This window comes from Strix uralensis, chromosome 1 (assembly GCF_047716275.1).
Source record: "Strix uralensis isolate ZFMK-TIS-50842 chromosome 1, bStrUra1, whole genome shotgun sequence".
NCBI classification, from domain to species: Eukaryota; Metazoa; Chordata; class Aves; order Strigiformes; family Strigidae; genus Strix; species Strix uralensis.
Window position 1 is genome coordinate 12176739 of NC_133972.1, and position 16397 is coordinate 12193135.

Genomic DNA, 16397 nt, shown 5'->3' on the forward strand with positions numbered 1-16397 from the left:
TTCTGGCACTGAGCATCCGCTCAACTGTTTCTAGCCCAGTAGTCAAAGGTTTTCTAGTGTCATCAAGGAAGAAATGAGGAGTAGATAAAGCTCTTTTAGCCACAACTAAAATGCTTTACAGGGAAGGCCTAGATCTGAGGTCTAACACTCAAGAGCTAGTAATTTTGTAAAGGTAAACTGAGAAGTCCAGTTTGAGAAAGTGTTAAGTCATCAAAGCACATATTTTAGTGAAAAGGGCAGAAAATTAAAACTGCCTCAATGTGCACCTACCAAGACATTCAGATGAAAAGGTTCTGTAAGCAAAAAAAATGATTGTGAACTAACAGCTGAATGCTGGAACTGTATGACTGTTAAGCGTTAATCCAACTTGGTGATTCCTTTCTTGTGGTGTAAGAAGTTGTTTGAGCCATCTCAAACGATAAAAAAGTTTATCTAGTTACCTATGCCAATTGGTACACAAGCTTCTGAGAGCCAGAGATGTGAAAATCATTATGTGATTCTCCACCCACCAGTGTAGGCAATCCTCCCTTTTGTCCTCTAATACAAGGAAGATGGGATGAAGGTAAGTGCCAAGATTTGGGGAAGGGAGAATAAAGTCTTTACTCTTGAGAATTTAGGAAAAAGTTGTAAAAACAAGTTTAATTCATCGTAAGACAGTCTTGGCTCATGTGTAAAAGCACATGTATGAATTTGGATTCAGAGCAATTGCTAAACGGAGCAGTTTATTGTAGAGTTGGTAAGAAACACTGACAGACAAATGGAGGATACAATTTTCAAACTGTAATGTTACTTACGTATCTTAGTTGCATGAGTAAATCCTCTGACATCAGTGAGATTACTCAGAAGCACAACTTGAAACCCGAACAGACTATAAAAACATTTCTTTAGAAGGGAGATGAATAGCTACTTGTAGACTTTCCATATAATGCATGCTTCAAAGGCTCCCTCTCAGATGTCTAATTAACACAAAGTGAAGAGCACATAAAGATATCCTTAACAGGAAAAGAAAAACAACGTGACTGCAAAAGTAGTTACCCATTCTGTTGGCCAGAAGCATTTCCCCTGCAAAGCGTTCCCAGTTTTGACATCAGAAAAATGCTACATCTCAATGCCTTATTGTTAATGCTGAAGAGAATTAACTTGATACAAATTTTTAAAACCCTGTTTTAATTGAAATTTTAACATTCTACATTGTTTTACAATTTCAATGCAAAATAGTGTGCACAAAGTGCCAAAGAATGAATACTCCGTATTATAAAGTTGCAGTGAAAATCCAAACCTGAACTACCCTTGAAGTATTACAGCACACAGCTTGGGGTGACTCCCCACCCAGTGCGTTGCCACGTTACAGTACTCTGCCGTCTTAAGTTACCTTACTGTGATATTAGCACAATGTAGTAACAACGCACTTCACTGTTACACACAGTAGCAAATAGGAACAAGTGAAATTAAATTTTTGCTAGAAGAGAGTTAGTCATGAGTTACACAACTCCTTTACAACAACTGTACGGGAAGTCAGATGGACTTAATGGACAAACACAATGCAAACAAAACAGAATGGAAAAGTAGCACATCAATCCAAACTCCTCAAAAAGGAGCTAAATGACTTACCTTAAAATCTAAGAAGTCTGTTGAAGAAAGAACAATGCCCATATTCTTAGTGAGTATTCATTACAGAAGAATCCCTTCGTTAACAAGACACAGGCACTGTTTTGTTTCATGGCCTCACGAAGAGAGGATGTATTTGTGCTGTACTTTTTATCATCCAATGCTATTTCCAGAGACATACTGTTACTATGAAGTGGCTTCATTAACAAATGAGGAAGTGATATATCCTATCTCCATTAGAAACATGTGGGGAAAAAGAATGTTTGCCATATGGGGAAAAGGAGAAAAAAAACAGTGAGGAAGTGTGTGCTTAAGCTTCCTGGATATCATAGCAAAGAAGGCAAAGCTTAAATTGGCTTTAAGTACATTATATTTATAGTTCTGAACATGTGTTCATGCATTTTACAGTTATTCAACAAAGACATTTTGAAGTTTTACTGTAATTGCAGAATTTCTCCTAGAAGCCAGAAAGGTGAATCACTTTTAAAGTTTTTGGTGCAGTATGATGAGGTTAATAACGTTATTACATCTATATTTTAATTCTTTGCTGATTCTTGACCAAATTATTGGAGTCTTTAGCAGTATGATGTACTTATTACTGTTGGGTCATATCCTGAAGTGCACTGGAGCAGCAGCTTAACAGATGGCATTGTGGAAGGCCTCTATTCATTAAACAATGCTTCAAGAGTATTTCCTCAATTCTCTTTCTGGAACTTTTACCTTCGTGGACGTCTGACACCCGGTTCCAGGAGTTAACAGTTATTACCAGAGGAGGCTGGCTTTGATCCCTGGGTCAACTGCAAAGCCAAAGTGGAAAAACGCATCTTTGCAATGAGCAAGGGCTGCTGATATTGGCTACTGTATAAGGAGTCCCACCTCTAACAGTCTCTCTTGTCATGATTCCTTTTCCTTTCCTTCCTCCTTTCCAAACCCAGTTTCTTCTCATGTCTAACTGGGAACATGTCATAGCTTTAGTCTCTTAAATAAAATTGTATCTGTTTCCCCAAGATCACCAAACGTTGCCAAAAGTAAACTGCACTGAATTACAAAGGAAATAGTAACAAAAAAGGTGACTCAGTTAAGCACCCTGTAACTTTTTTTTTTGTGAGCTTTACAGCACCTGATAAGGTAAAATTAAAAAAAAAAAGGAAAGAAAACTTTATATTTTACTTTTCATAATGACGTTAATTGATTTATAAATTCTATAGACTCAAGTCATCTGTTTTGCTGGTACACATTACAGATAATAATACTGATAGCTGCCATTTAAGGCACAGTTTTGATTCTGGGATGAAGATTTAACCATTCTTGATTTCAAGCTGGCATTATGTTCTCAGTTCTCTGAGCAGCCTTTTTGGATATAATACTAAACCGGTAAGGTCAACTGGGGGAAGACACAAGTGACAAACTTTAGATTATGGTCATAAAAGTGCAAGACACTCAGCTAGCACTTTTCAACATGTTAACCCCCCTTCCAGTTTGAAGTTGTTCCTGAAGGTGGTATTAACCCAAGACATTTTACACTGAAACAGATAAAGAAGTATATAGGCCTATTCTACCTTGGCAAAAGACAAGTTACTAAGATCAGTCTAATGTGATTCCCTGTGCTTTTCTACCTAACCATGCTTCAGGACTACAAAAGTATGTTTTCCATGAAGTATGTAAGAAGCTTAAAACCAAAACATATGTTTTGAAAACTGAACTAATGCTTTTATTTATTTCTAACTAAGTTTTCACCCTCTACCTACTGCTTAAAAGCCAAGATCAACAAACAAATAATGGTATGTTCAACAAAAATTTACGTGTCTGCTGCAGGCTTAACATGGCATGTTAAGAGTATGCCTGCAGCTGGAACTATTTCTTGTTCAGTCAAGCTTACAATATTTACTACTGGATGTAAGAATGGGTCTTCCACCTATAAACAAGCTCTACAAAAACCTCACCGTTTTCCTCTTCAGTATAAAAATATAGCACACACGCACACAAAACCAGACTTCTCTAGGCAAAGATGTCTGCCACAGGTTAAAATAAAAAATAACTTAAAAAAATTTGAAAAATCTCATACAGATAAAAAAAGATGCTATGCACATACTAACATCAATGATAACATACTGTCATTCATTCTATGCTATTCTAACAGGTAGATCCAGAAAGTACATTTGTATTTATTTCATCTTGATGCTTTATGTGCTCCTTAGACTTAAATTGCTGCTGAACAGACTTGTTACTATAATCCAGAAATGTCTAATTTTGTTTCAAATATGATTTTTTTTAAAATACAAAAGCAAATGATTACAGAATTATGTTTATGACTCGAGCTGGTTCAACAAATTAAACTTTCCAAAGACAATACATTTGTTTCCTGAGATAGCTAAAAGTCACGTTTCAACTTCATGTTACACTACAATTAACAAAAAATACTATGCACAAAACCAGAGATTAACTACAGCATACAAGCACATTTACAGAAGTTACCTAATTTCACTAGTACTATTTGTGTTAATGTGTACACCTTAACAAAGTCCTAAAATAATCTTTATACATTACAAAACAAGGCTTTACAAAACTTTATTTGCAAGTTACTTCATTCTAAAAATGTCAAAACATAAAAAAATACCATTTCCTAAAGGAGTTTACAATAAGAGGCTAACAATCTGGCATGGAAGAGGTAATATATGGAAATCTGTTTTAACAGTCACAAATCAGTCGCTGGTGATTAAAGAACACTTTGTTCTTCAAAGCTGGTAGGCACTTCCACGTAGCCAGAAAGGTAAGTTTTCCTACCACTCCTTTTCCCTCCCATACATAAAAATATCCAATGCAATAAAAAAAAGGTAGGATAAAAGGGTGGACATGTGATCAAATAAAAGCATTATCTAAGGTCTTGATTATTGTTCATCTTGTGTAAGTGTAAAGATTTTGTCCCAAAGTTTTCCTGACAAGATGGAGTTATTTGGCCTTTAAAAGTGTTAGCTGAAATACCTCCCTTTTTTACCAGTATATGTTGTTTGCTCACTGCTGTATTGTTGGTTTATGTCTGTAACAGAAACTGGCTCTAGGCCAGCCCATGGGTCCTCAAGCATTGAAGGTCTGTAATAGTTTTCCACATCATTAGACACTCTTTTCTCTCTGCCATGCGCTGTACCAAATGGAGTAGATGTCCTGGGTGATCCCTTTGGAAGAAAACCATCAGGTAAAGAAACATTTAATAGACTAATTCAAACTAAGAAAAAGTTTCCTTCTAATGTAGCAGAGCTTTGAAGCTGATTATTAATGATAATTACTACTCCTCACTTTCATCTTCCTCTTAGAAGATACTAACTTTATTATACTTTCAATTATTAGTGATGATTTACCAGGATAAGAAAAACCAAACCAGTCTTCTCCAAAATACTTGTTTAACGTCACTCTGACACGTAACTACAGAAAAGCTCCTCGTGCTATTTTTCATAAGCTGCCTAAGTCAACGACATGTCTTACTCAAAAGCTGAACAACAAAACAGGGAGTTGGAGGCTAAGGAAGAGCTGGTAATGTTTACAAGAGCAGAAGTCAGATATTAAGTACTTACAGATTGAACACAGCATTGTATAACGCAAATAGCTACAAATGACCCGAAGAACTTACTGGCAAAGATACCCTGTTTTAGCAAAACTAACATTCTGTGAAATTTGAGAACAGAAGACTTTATTTTATATACAATCTGGATGGTAATCAGTGATTAAGCAGCTATTACATAAAAGAAAAACCTTTTGCATGGAGCTTTTGATATTGGACTTTTTTTAAAAGAACAGGGTTCACGAGAACTGCTTCTGCAAACATGCTAAAAGTCTGCAACTTAAAGACGTATGACAAAGGAAATTGTTACAACCATTTTGTGCTGATAGCATCATCCGTCGTTCTTTTCCTCAGATTCACTTCCCTAAAAAGTGAGGTTTTGTCTAGAACTGCATTTGTTTCAATTCATTTGTTTTAACTGAAGTTAAACGACCTATCCTACAGATACCCAAGTTAGTCTCCAAACACACCTGTTGCATTCTATACCATTAGAAGAACAGGATTCCTTGAGGCTGATTATCAGCCTCTGACTTTGTAAAGGAGGGTAAGAGCAGTGATTTAAGGGCTGCTTTCCCCACCCCCCTGACTTTCTGGACCAGCAGTGATGGTATCTGAATTTGACTAATAAGCCCTGCAGAATCTATGTGCATAGATCGTACGAAACAATTTCTGGGTAAAACTGAGAAATGGTGCCATATAGTGAAGGCCCATATGCTTAGCCAGAAGAACAGATTCCACTGAAACTGCTTGACTGTATTTCTGAAAATCTACTGTGGTAGGAGCCTGCTTGTGTGGTCCCAGTAAGTACTTTTCTAGAACTCCTAAAAAGCTCGATGATAATGGATACACAACCAAACCTGGGAGCATCCATGTCTTATTTAGGAGGCACTTGTTTCTAATGATTCATTGTAGCACAATTAGGTTATGTAGCTAAGATGATGATCTCAAAACAGAAAAATTACTAAAAGGTAGAGAATTACTTTATTGTATCAAACCCATGACGGTAAGGGCAGAGAACCACCTCAGAATACATCTAAAAAACTTTCTAAGGGCCATGGAGTTTCCCACAGCAAGTCAACATGCACTAGCAAATGTGACATTTATGTTAAGCACCCACACTTAGCAGTAAAGCAGTAGTACTCAATGCATTCTATTTTCAAAATAAAAAAAACCCCAACTGTTTAAAATGTTTAATGGAGACCCTGTAACTTTGACATTGTAAACCAGTTTGAGTGTGTTTATTTAATGCTATGTCTAATCTGCAGAACTCCAAAGAAAACTGAACTGATGTAACTAGCTGCAGTATCCAGTGACAGAACAAAATAATTCAATGGTAAGGCTCTTTTGGATGGATTTATTTTATAATATTAAATTTCACTACAATATAATGCAGGCCATGAGTAACACTGACTGTTTAGCATGTTTGAGATCTAGGAAATGTATTATTATGTAATACAAGATTCACAGCCTTCAATAAGTGTTAAATTTAAGCAGGCTAGTATTTTTAAAAAATTTAGCATACTAGTCATATGTTTTTTCCCCTCTACTTTTTTTTTAGAAAAAAAAATATCAAAATGTGATTATTATAGGCCTGTGGAAAAGAAAAATAGCCCTACCTGCGCAAGCGAAACCATTCTGGGCAAGAGAAACTGGTGTCAAAGATATCCTAAAAAACCTTTTTATTTTACTGTCACTGGTGCCAACAGCCTTTTCTCACTGAACTTTCCTTAAAGAAACTGTCAATCTATTCTCAAGACTTTTTTTCCAGACAACAAATCTCTCTCTACTGTAGAAAAAAACCCATCTTTCGGTGCTATTCATTAACGTGTTACTGAATGGGGTAATACTGCCTTGAAAATGGGGACAGTTGCTCCTTTATCAACTTTCTTCACCTAATGTTAATTTCAGCTGCTGGCAGACGCACAGAAACACAAAAATGCCTGTACCATTTAAAAAGATTTTTTATTACTTTCTGTAATCATTTTCAACCCATCACCACTGCTGTTACTAGCTAGTTCTCTAACTCCTGTTGAGTGTAGAAAGGGAAACACTACCACTAAGGAAACTATTTCTTCAAGAAATACAACAAATGTGTTTTCCTAAAATGTAAAGCAGAGGCATTTCTGTGGAAAAAACGGAAAACACTGTAAAGTACTGGCCGCATAAAGGTTAAGTCAGCCATTTCTGAAAAATCAAGCTTACTATGTTTTTAAGTTTTCTGTTAATTTCAAAAAATGAAAGTCTGCAAGCACAAAATGAGCACAGAATACTAATGACATTAACAGAACACTAAAGTAAATATAAACCGTCTTTTGGACTTCCTCATGAGATTTTAAAGGGTCACTTGAGGCTTTCATCCTGAAAATGGGGACAGGAGCATCATAAATTTCAAAAGCACTGTAGTTCTCTTAACAGTAGCATCTACAGAAGGGAGGGGAACAATCCACATAGCTCAGAAAAAACCTGATGCTTAGAAAATGCAAAAAACCCCTCTACCTGAATCTATTCATGGCCTCATGGACTGAAATTCTTGTTGCTCACGCGGAAGAAAATGGAGACTCACAGTTTATGAGACTTCCTCCCTCCATGATTGCCTCTATTGCCCTCCCAGGCAAAACAACCCATGTGTATACACATAAAAGCATACACATACACATTACTTTAGTCCCAGGCAAAGCTACAGACATATGATGTCTTTTTAGACTTAGAATGCATCACCATCAGGTCAGTGCTCCTAAACTACTCACAAAGTCTACAGAAAGGAAGGGGAGAAGGGAAAATGTTATGACAATCTGTGACTGGATTCAAACTTGTACCTCCTTTATGTCAGGTTTCTACCTTAACACCAAGAATGGAGCCTCCTGCCCACAGGTCCTGACATGAAACAGTTCTGACTACAACTCGAGGCAAAAGGATTCCTGCAGATTCTTCTGCTCAGTTAAGGAAGGCTCTTAAAAAACACTTTATTGAATACCCAGAGAGTGATCTTCTGAAGGGAAATCTGATAGCAACGACATAAACCGTCCCTCCAGAATCTGCAGCAGAAACCCCACATCCTTTGGCTTTTTAACAGGTACAGAAGTTAAGGAATCTATAGGCATCCACACTGGGAAAGCCTTTGCTGCCATGTTGAAGAAAATGTATAGGGCTCATAATGATCCCCTTCCACCAACTATGAGATTCCTGTAAGATCGTTATCTGCACCACAAAAAAGTAACCAAAGACTATTTCTGAATGGGGACGTGGCTACGCAGTGCAGGCACACTAAGATTTTACTAATCTCTTTTAAGATTTGCCTTCTTTATTACACTTTAATCCTTAAAGTGTCTGTAAGAGCATCTGAAAATTTTATCACCGTACTGCATGTGTCATTTGTTACACTTTTACGGTTTCTCTAATACTGCATAAAGCCAGCTACGCACGTGAAGTTGGCATCAGGAACTGCCATCCCTATCTGCATTGCCAGTCATGTGCCCCAACTAAACCATCTGAAAAAAGCGTTAACTCACAGAACGTGTTGGTGATAGCTCCCAGGAAAACTACTTTATATAAACAGAAGCTTTCAGTGCACTGCAAAGACTTTAAAATGATACTCTATTATCCCCACAGATGCTCTAATTTCTGCTTAAAGGAGCCTCAGCTTAATTCTCTTTAATAGAGCACTCCTTTTCTCCGCTCACGTCCCAGAAAACTCTGTGTGTGGCTAGGGCAGCTTCTGTGATGTAAGACTACACAGGCAAAGTAAAAGCACACAGAACTCACCACTGTGTTAAAGAAAACCGATCAAAGGGATGTACCTACAAGGGAAAGAGGCGTTTGCTGCAGTTCTGGGTGGTTCTTAATTCTCTCTCTACCTTCACATGCCAGCATAGGAGAAGAAAGGAAACTACGCTCGTGTGAGCCCTTGTGTCTTCACAAAAGGCCTCAGCCCGGCCTGGGGCCCTCTGCCCTCTCCTGATCAAACAGCTGCCTGAGCTGGGGTCTCTCCATCCTCTCTCTACCGGGGAGAAGACAGATGTTGCCCAGTGCAGTGCAAGTGTCGCTCTCTCCTGAAAATCGCGGTGGAGGAGGTGGACGCTGCGCCTTGTCCCAAGCCCTGTGCGTGCTCTCCCCTGCGGGCCGAGGGCCGCGCTTAGCAGCGGCTCTCCCCTCCCTCCCTCCCGCCCCGCTGTGCGGAGGCGCAGGCCTGTCTCCCTCACCGCCCTGCCCCATACCTGGTAGTGCCTCTGGAAGCCCCCGGGCGAGCGCTTGTGCTGCTGCGGGTGCAGGGGAGCTCCAGCCGGGGATACGCCGCCGTAGGGAGCCGGGTACCGGGGGCTGACGCTCTGCGGCCTGCGCGGGGTCTGCCCCCCCGGCGACGGGCTCCCGAACCGCCCGCCGCCGCCATGGAAACCGTGGCCTCGGGGCGAGTGGCCGCCGCCGTAAGGCCCAGGCCGGTGGCCGTAGGGCGGCGTGTGGTGGGGGCTCCCGTAGCCCCGCGGGGAGGGGGGCACGGGGCCTCCGCCGGAGGCAGGGCTCCGGAAGCCACCGCCCGCGTACGGAGGCGTCGGGGGGCGGAAGCTCTGCCGGTACATGGCCCGGGCCGGCGGGGCGGCGGCCGAGAGGAATAAAACCTGCGCAACGGCGGCCCCCGGCAGGCGCCGCGGCGGAGCGGCGTCACTTCCGGCGTCGCGCCTTCTCCCTTCCCGCCAGCCTCCCGCAAGGGTCCGCGCTCACAACGTTCCGGGCCGGGCACGGCGAGGCCCGGCGGGGGACACCCGCCTGGCACCGGCACCGGCCGCAGCGCCCGCCCCGGTTGGCGGCGCAAGGGCACCGGCCTGGGGCGCTCTCGGCCCGGCCCGGCCTCGCGGCGGGGCTGGGCCGCGGCGGACGCGTTTCCCGCCGGCGCCCGCAGCGCAGGACCCCGCGGCGGCCGGCCGGGCCGCTTGGAGCGGGAGCGCGGCTCGGCAGCGTTGGGCGGCGGTTTGTCACCCTGACCCTGAGGAGTTTGGGGCGTTTTCAAGCGGAAGAGGAATAATCTGAAGCGAGAGTTTTAGCAGCTGTGGAGCGGCTGTGCCTGTTGGCTCGAATTAAAGGCACAGTAATAAACCCCGGTATTTGCGAACATTCGCTAATGAATGTCCGCGGTACTACAGTTGATAATTTCAACAAAATCCACTGATGTAAAGCAAAGCAAGTATTTGCCTCCTTTCCCGGCACTTCAGATGTACTTATTTGTATTCCTTTCTTGTACAGTCTTTTTTATACACGAGCCTGCCAATGCTACGTACGTTATAGTAGCCCCAATTGAAAACATACAGTGACATAAAGAGTACTTTAACGGAAAGTTTTGCTTCTGCTTTTTTGTTGTCGTTTTTTTAAAATCAGTTTGAACTGTCGGCACTTCTTCAGTGGCGTGGAATCTCTGGCAATGACACCTATGCGGACAAACTTTGGAGGAGAACCTTATCTTTAGCGATATAAACTCAAATCCACAGTGTTGCTTTTTAGCATTCCTGTTCTCAGCTTTGTTAATGCAAATGTTCAACAGGTGAAAAGTAGTAAAGAGATTTTTTTTTTGTTTTGTTTGGTTTTGGATTTCCATCACTGCAACAAAGCACTACTCGGTTTTAGGACACTGCCATGTATATTAAACAGGGCTTTCAGAACAGTAGTGAACAATAGCTAGCTAATAAAATAAGCGGGATGTTTTTATGCTTTGTAAGTCTTGTTTTTCATTGGCTTTACGCAGGTGGTTTTTTGTTTGGGGCTTTTTGGTGGATTTTTTTTTTTTTTTTTTTTTGAGGGGAAGAATTGGAGATAACTCAGTTTCTGTTCTTGGTGAACTCAGCTCTCCACTCTGTTTTACAACCTCCCTGTGAAAACTGGAATACCCTTGCAATTCTAAAGTGGAGAGAGACTAAAGCTCCTCACTTTTTTTTTTTTTTTGTTAATCCTTTACTGTTTTATCTTCTCTAGAAGACCAATTTTCTATCTATTATTATTATGCACGCAAGAAATGCCTTGTCTACACAAGACAGTGTATTAACAAAGTATCAATTTCTCTGTCTGATCAGTCTTATTCCAGAAAAAGACAGCTTCTTTTAATTTAAACCATTTTCAGAGAATCACAGAATCATCTAGGTTGGAAGGGACCTTGAAGATCATCTAGTCCAACCGTTAACCCAGCACTGACAGATCCCAACTACACCAGATCCCTCAGCGCTATGTCAACCCGCCTCTTGCACACCTCCAGGGATGGGGACTCCACCACCTCCCTGGGCAGCCCATTCCAACGCCCAACTACCCGTCCTGTAAAGAAATACTTCCTAATATCCAGTCTAAACCTTCCCTGGCACAACTTGAGGCCATTCCCTCTTGTCCTATCACTTATTACTTGGTAATAATTTTCACACCAAACTAATTAGAAATATGTATTGTTACACACGGGTTGAATTATACTGGTACAGTTTTGCTGATGAATTCCTTCTTGTTGACCCATCTAATTGCTTCTAGGAATTTAAGCATTTGTGTTATACTTTTCATTACACGTAGCATGTCCAGTCAACAAACTCGTCACGTAGAAGATTTTCTCCGTGTTCTTCCTCAGCAGTCAGGCCGTCTGACATGTAACACTTCTAAAGCCTTTGTTATTTGTAATGCTCATTTTTAGGCAGTCTGAAGTTTCAGCTACTCTTGAGATGCAGCTGTTTTCTTATCCTCACAAGGTATTTCTCATAAATAAATGCTGAACCTCTGTGGGGGCTTTTTTATCCTATTACAGAGCAAGAGGACACCATGGTGTTCCCGTAACAGGACTTACACTCTGCCCTAACACAAACTAAAAATAGCCTGAAAGTGCTTAGTTCAAGGAAGAATTCCTTGAAGGTCAATTCAAGCTGACCCTTCCATAGCTGTATACAACTGAATATATAGTTACAGTGTAAGTGATATTGCACCTTCAGTGACACCAAACTGAGGTGAAGGATCTACCTCGTGCTAGCGAGAGGGCTGAATGGTGTCCAGTACCACCGCTGCCTTGTAAGTGCAGAAGTATCCCGTGGTGGGGATATTTTACTTTTATTCACAGAATCATCTTGGTTGGAAAAGACCTTGAAGATCACCCAGTCCAGCCATGAACCTCACACTGACCGTTCCCAACTCCACCAGATCCCTCAGCGCTGGGTCAACCAGACTCTTCAACCCCTCCAGGGATGGGGACTCCACCCCTGCCCTGGGCAGCCCATTCCAACGCCCAACAACCCCTTCTGGAAAGAAATACTTCCTAATAGCCAGTCTAACCCTTCCCTGGCACAGCTTGAGGCCATTCCCTCTTGTCCTGGCGCTTGTTCCTTGGTTCAAGAGACTCATCTCCATCTCTCTGCAACCTCCTTTCAGGTAGCTGTAGAGGGTGATGAGGTCTCCCCTCAGCCTCCTCTTCTCCAGACTAAACCCCCCCAGTCCCCTCAGCCGCTCCTCCATCTTGGCAATGCATGTCGCAGTCTGTACACCGAACCGGCAGTACAAATTTTTAGCCATCGGCCGCTTGGTTTGCCCAGGAATTAGATGTCACAGCCTGAAAAGCTTAACTCAGTTTTGGTTAAATAGTGAGGTTTTTACACAAGAGATGGAATTAGCGCTGCAACACGTACCAGGCATCTCCCCGCTGACAGTCCAGCCGCCTGCGTCCTGCACACCGAGAAACACAGCAGCGGCACCCTTTCAGCAGGGACTACTTTACGGGACAGGCGAACGGCGGCGGCCGCGGCACTCAGGGCGGGAAAACGCGGGGGCGGCGCCGGCGGGGAGGCCACGGCCCCGCCCGGGAACACGGACCGGCTCCGCCCGGCGTGGGGCGGGGCGCGCGGGGAGATGCTTCGCGCCGGGCTGGGTAGAAGGAGCCGCTGGTGTGGCGGGGGGCTGTGGGGGAGCCCCGGCCTCAGGGCCTTAAGCGCCGCCGCCACCTCCTCCTCCTCCTCTAGCAGGGGCGGCGGGGCGCGGGGCGGAGGCGTTCCCCCGGCAGGTAGCCGCGCCGCGCCCTCCTCCTTCTCCTCTCCCCCCTCCTCCCCCCCCATGGCTGCCGGCGGGGCTGCGCCCGCTCCCAGCCCTGCCGCTACCACCCCCGCTCCTTCCCCGGCACCGCGGGGCCGGTGGCGCCACGGCGGGATCGTGGGGGGGTGGCGAGCGGGGTGGCGCCTGTGTAGCCTCGTCCCGCCGCTGCGGGTTGGCGGAGCGCGGCGGCGGCGGCTGGACTTTGCGCGGGCGCTTTGCTACGCGGGGGGGGCTTTGCTGCGCGGCCGGCAGCGGAGCAGCTCTCCCGGCAGCTTCAGCTCGGCGGGGGCAGTGCCTGCTGTCCCGGCGTAGGCCTGATTGTTTCAAAGGTTACGAAACTCTTTAACTTCGTACAGTTGTTTGGTTTTTAACGAAGAAAAATAAAACTAAGCTGCAACAAAGTCGCTTTCCTCTGGCTTTCAGATTTCTCTGTGATTTAATAACGTGGGAAAATACTAACAATTGCGTTGATTGCATTAGAATCGGAGGAAGTTTGGAGTTCTGGTTCCTAAGATGAACATACCAAGTGCATCCCTTGCCGGGAATGTACCTACTGATAGTGAGTTAACCCACGGTAGTGACAGACTTGACCATTACTTGCTGCATGTATAAATTAAAAAGTATTGGTTTTGCAATCAAAATAGAGACAATAGACTTAAGGAGAGGTGTCCTCTGCTATTGGATGTAATTGGAATGGAATCTACTGTCAACTTGCATTGGTGCAAAAAATATTAAATGTACTAATCAGCTCTCTTCTCAGTGCTCTTTTCTGTCACAGGTATAAAGGAAAGCTTTTTTTGTGGAAATATGGCATGAAAATTATTTTCTGTTCTGTAGAATGATCTCTCTGTTGGTTGCTTGTGCACACTGTTATGTTAGACCACTCTTGGGACAACCTGCCAAGCTTAACTAAAGAGTTTAAATCCTCTTCAGAGTGAGTGGGTCTATTTGTTTTTCATCAAATTATTTATAAAAGGTACATCTGATTATCTAATTGACAGTAAATTTGAGCATCGTGCGAATAAAGAGTTTACAAATAGGATATAGTTAGCTGGGTGAGTGGATTTTTCTTTCAATCACCAAGTTACTGGAATAATTAAAAGCAAAAATACAAGAGAAAAATGTGAGTTTGCATTTTAGAGAAATTACTGAGGCAGAATTCCAACAAAAAACACTCTGTGGGAAATGTTTAATTTTGGGTATGTGCCTGATAAGAAGCTAGCGAGGAGAGGGGAAAAAAAAAAAAACCCAAACCGGGCCATGCTGGCCAGTACTGATCAATTCTGATCTCTTCTGCTCATTTGTGGTGTGGTTTTATTTCTTTTTGTTCCTGCAATAAGGGGTTGGCAGTGCTCTGGTACTCGGGATCAGTGTACCAGAGCTGCTGGGTCTCTAGTAGTCCGAAGGCTTTCTATTGTAATTGTTTCAGCAAATTAGTGTCTTGCTGGAATGCAAATCTAGGTTCTATATGTTTTCTTTTGTGAATATCTGTGCTCTTCTGGTTTGAAGAGACTAACAGGGCTATTTTTTCTCAGATTTTCAAAAGCAAGTTTTTTATCTCTTTCTAGCATTTCTTTGTCATTGTGGACATGAGTGTTATTTATCAGCATTAAAAAAAAATCACAATGGTCTGTTTGTCTCTGAAACAACAATGGTACTCTCCTGTTGTGTTCCAACTGTAGCAGAGGCCTAATCCCTGAATGGAGATGTTACCATAATGTGAGTGATATGATAATTGGTAAGGATTCATCAGTCTTAGGTATGTATAAATGAATATTTACAGGCTAGCACTTTATAGGCTTCTTTGAGAAATATCTGTATGAATTCCTGTAATTCAGCCAGCCCCAGGTAGAGAACCTGTTGGCTCTGAAAAGTTGCTGCTGTTCTGGTAGTGTATCTGTGAGAAACATGAGTAACGCTAAATGCTGGTTCAGGGGGAGAATAAGTGAGCCTTTGAGTGAGACAGCACATCTTTAAAAGGTGTGGAAAGATTAGAGGAAGATGGACCCTTTTTGTTAACTAAAATGAGATAGATATATATGTTTTTAAGGAGCTGTGCTCTTAACTAAAGCTGTTGTGTACATATTTTCTGTAAACACAGAGTGATGCCATTGTGAAGCCCATGGTGCACTCAGTTCTTTAACAGACAAGCATATGCTTAAGTGTTTGCTCAACTAGAGCCAGCTCAGTAAAATAGAGGTTACGCTGGAGGATCTGTGGTGGTTACTGGGCACTAGCACAGGCGTTTTCCCACACCTGAAACTTTCACTGAGGTGTGCAGTGCTGAAGAGAGGCGGCAGCCCGAGTTTTCCTAAAGGCTTTGAAATGTGCGAGATACGTGGCCACTCCTAGATGAGTACGTTTTCAACGTGCTGCTTGGTCTGCATATTGTATTAAAAACTAAAACCTGTTAAACTCAAATCCTTCTGGAGTGATTGGTAATAACTGAGGAAAATGCCTTGAAAGTAAAGAATGGGTTGCAAGTGTTTTCACTGAGAGGAGTACAGTGAATGAAAACATTTTAGCAGAAGCCTTGAATTCCCAGTGCTGCTTCATATCTCTATAGCTTTTTTATTATATTTACCTCTCTGTATCCATCTCTTTACCATATATGCAGTAAGGGAGGAGGGAGAGTTATGGGGGTGGCTGAAGGGTGACGGTTTGGGTCTGATGGAGGGAGTGTGGAGCAGGTAACACAGACATTCGCTGCTGCATGGCTCGGGAGATGCACCACACTTCCCAGCGTGCTTTGAGGGGCTGTGGTTCTTTTCTCCCTCCTGGTCTGTAAAGAAGTTTATGCTTGAATTCATGGGTTTTTTTGTGTTTGTTTTTCCCCATCCCCCAAGATGTTTTACATCTTTTCTCTTACCTGGACAAACACCAAAAAGAGGTGCAAAAATTGTGTAATTTCTGTGGTGTTACTGGCCAGGTGTTGTTTGTTTTTTCTTTTTTTTTTTTTTTTTGTGGTATGAGACCATCCTCCAAGTAGTAGTGAAATTATCATCCACATGAGGTGGTGAAGTGTTTGCATCCCCAGTCTGCAATTAAAGACGCTGAATTAGCAGAAGACAACCCAAGGTCACCCGAGACATAGGTGGCAAACCTGTGGTCTGGACTGTGAGATCGCTTGCTCTGTCTGTGCTGCTTATTGCCACTGCTGTTTCTTAGAGCTAGTGAGGTTGGAAAGGGTGAGGCAAAGGAG

The 16397-nt window shown here is 42.8% G+C and overlaps 2 protein-coding genes across 2 annotated transcripts in view; one reads left to right on the forward strand and one right to left on the reverse strand.

The window, feature by feature from the left end:
- Positions 1 to 1960: 1960 nt before the first annotated feature.
- Positions 1961 to 9841, reverse strand: MPLKIP (M-phase specific PLK1 interacting protein). The gene is made up of 2 exons (XM_074888816.1): positions 9379 to 9841; positions 1961 to 4781 (listed from the first exon to the last, which is right to left on the reverse strand). The coding sequence occupies exons 1-2, from the start codon at positions 9736 to 9738 to the stop codon at positions 4578 to 4580; spliced, it is 564 nt and encodes a 187-aa protein (XP_074744917.1). The 5' UTR covers positions 9739 to 9841; the 3' UTR covers positions 1961 to 4577.
- Positions 9842 to 13015: 3174 nt separating this feature from the next.
- The window catches only part of SUGCT (succinyl-CoA:glutarate-CoA transferase), a 334540-nt gene continuing 331158 nt past the window's right edge, over positions 13016 to 16397 (forward strand). The window contains exon 1 of the mRNA XM_074891208.1: positions 13016 to 13166. Within this exon, the coding sequence (XP_074747309.1) occupies positions 13016 to 13166 (151 nt within the window). The remainder of the gene's footprint in view (positions 13167 to 16397) is intronic.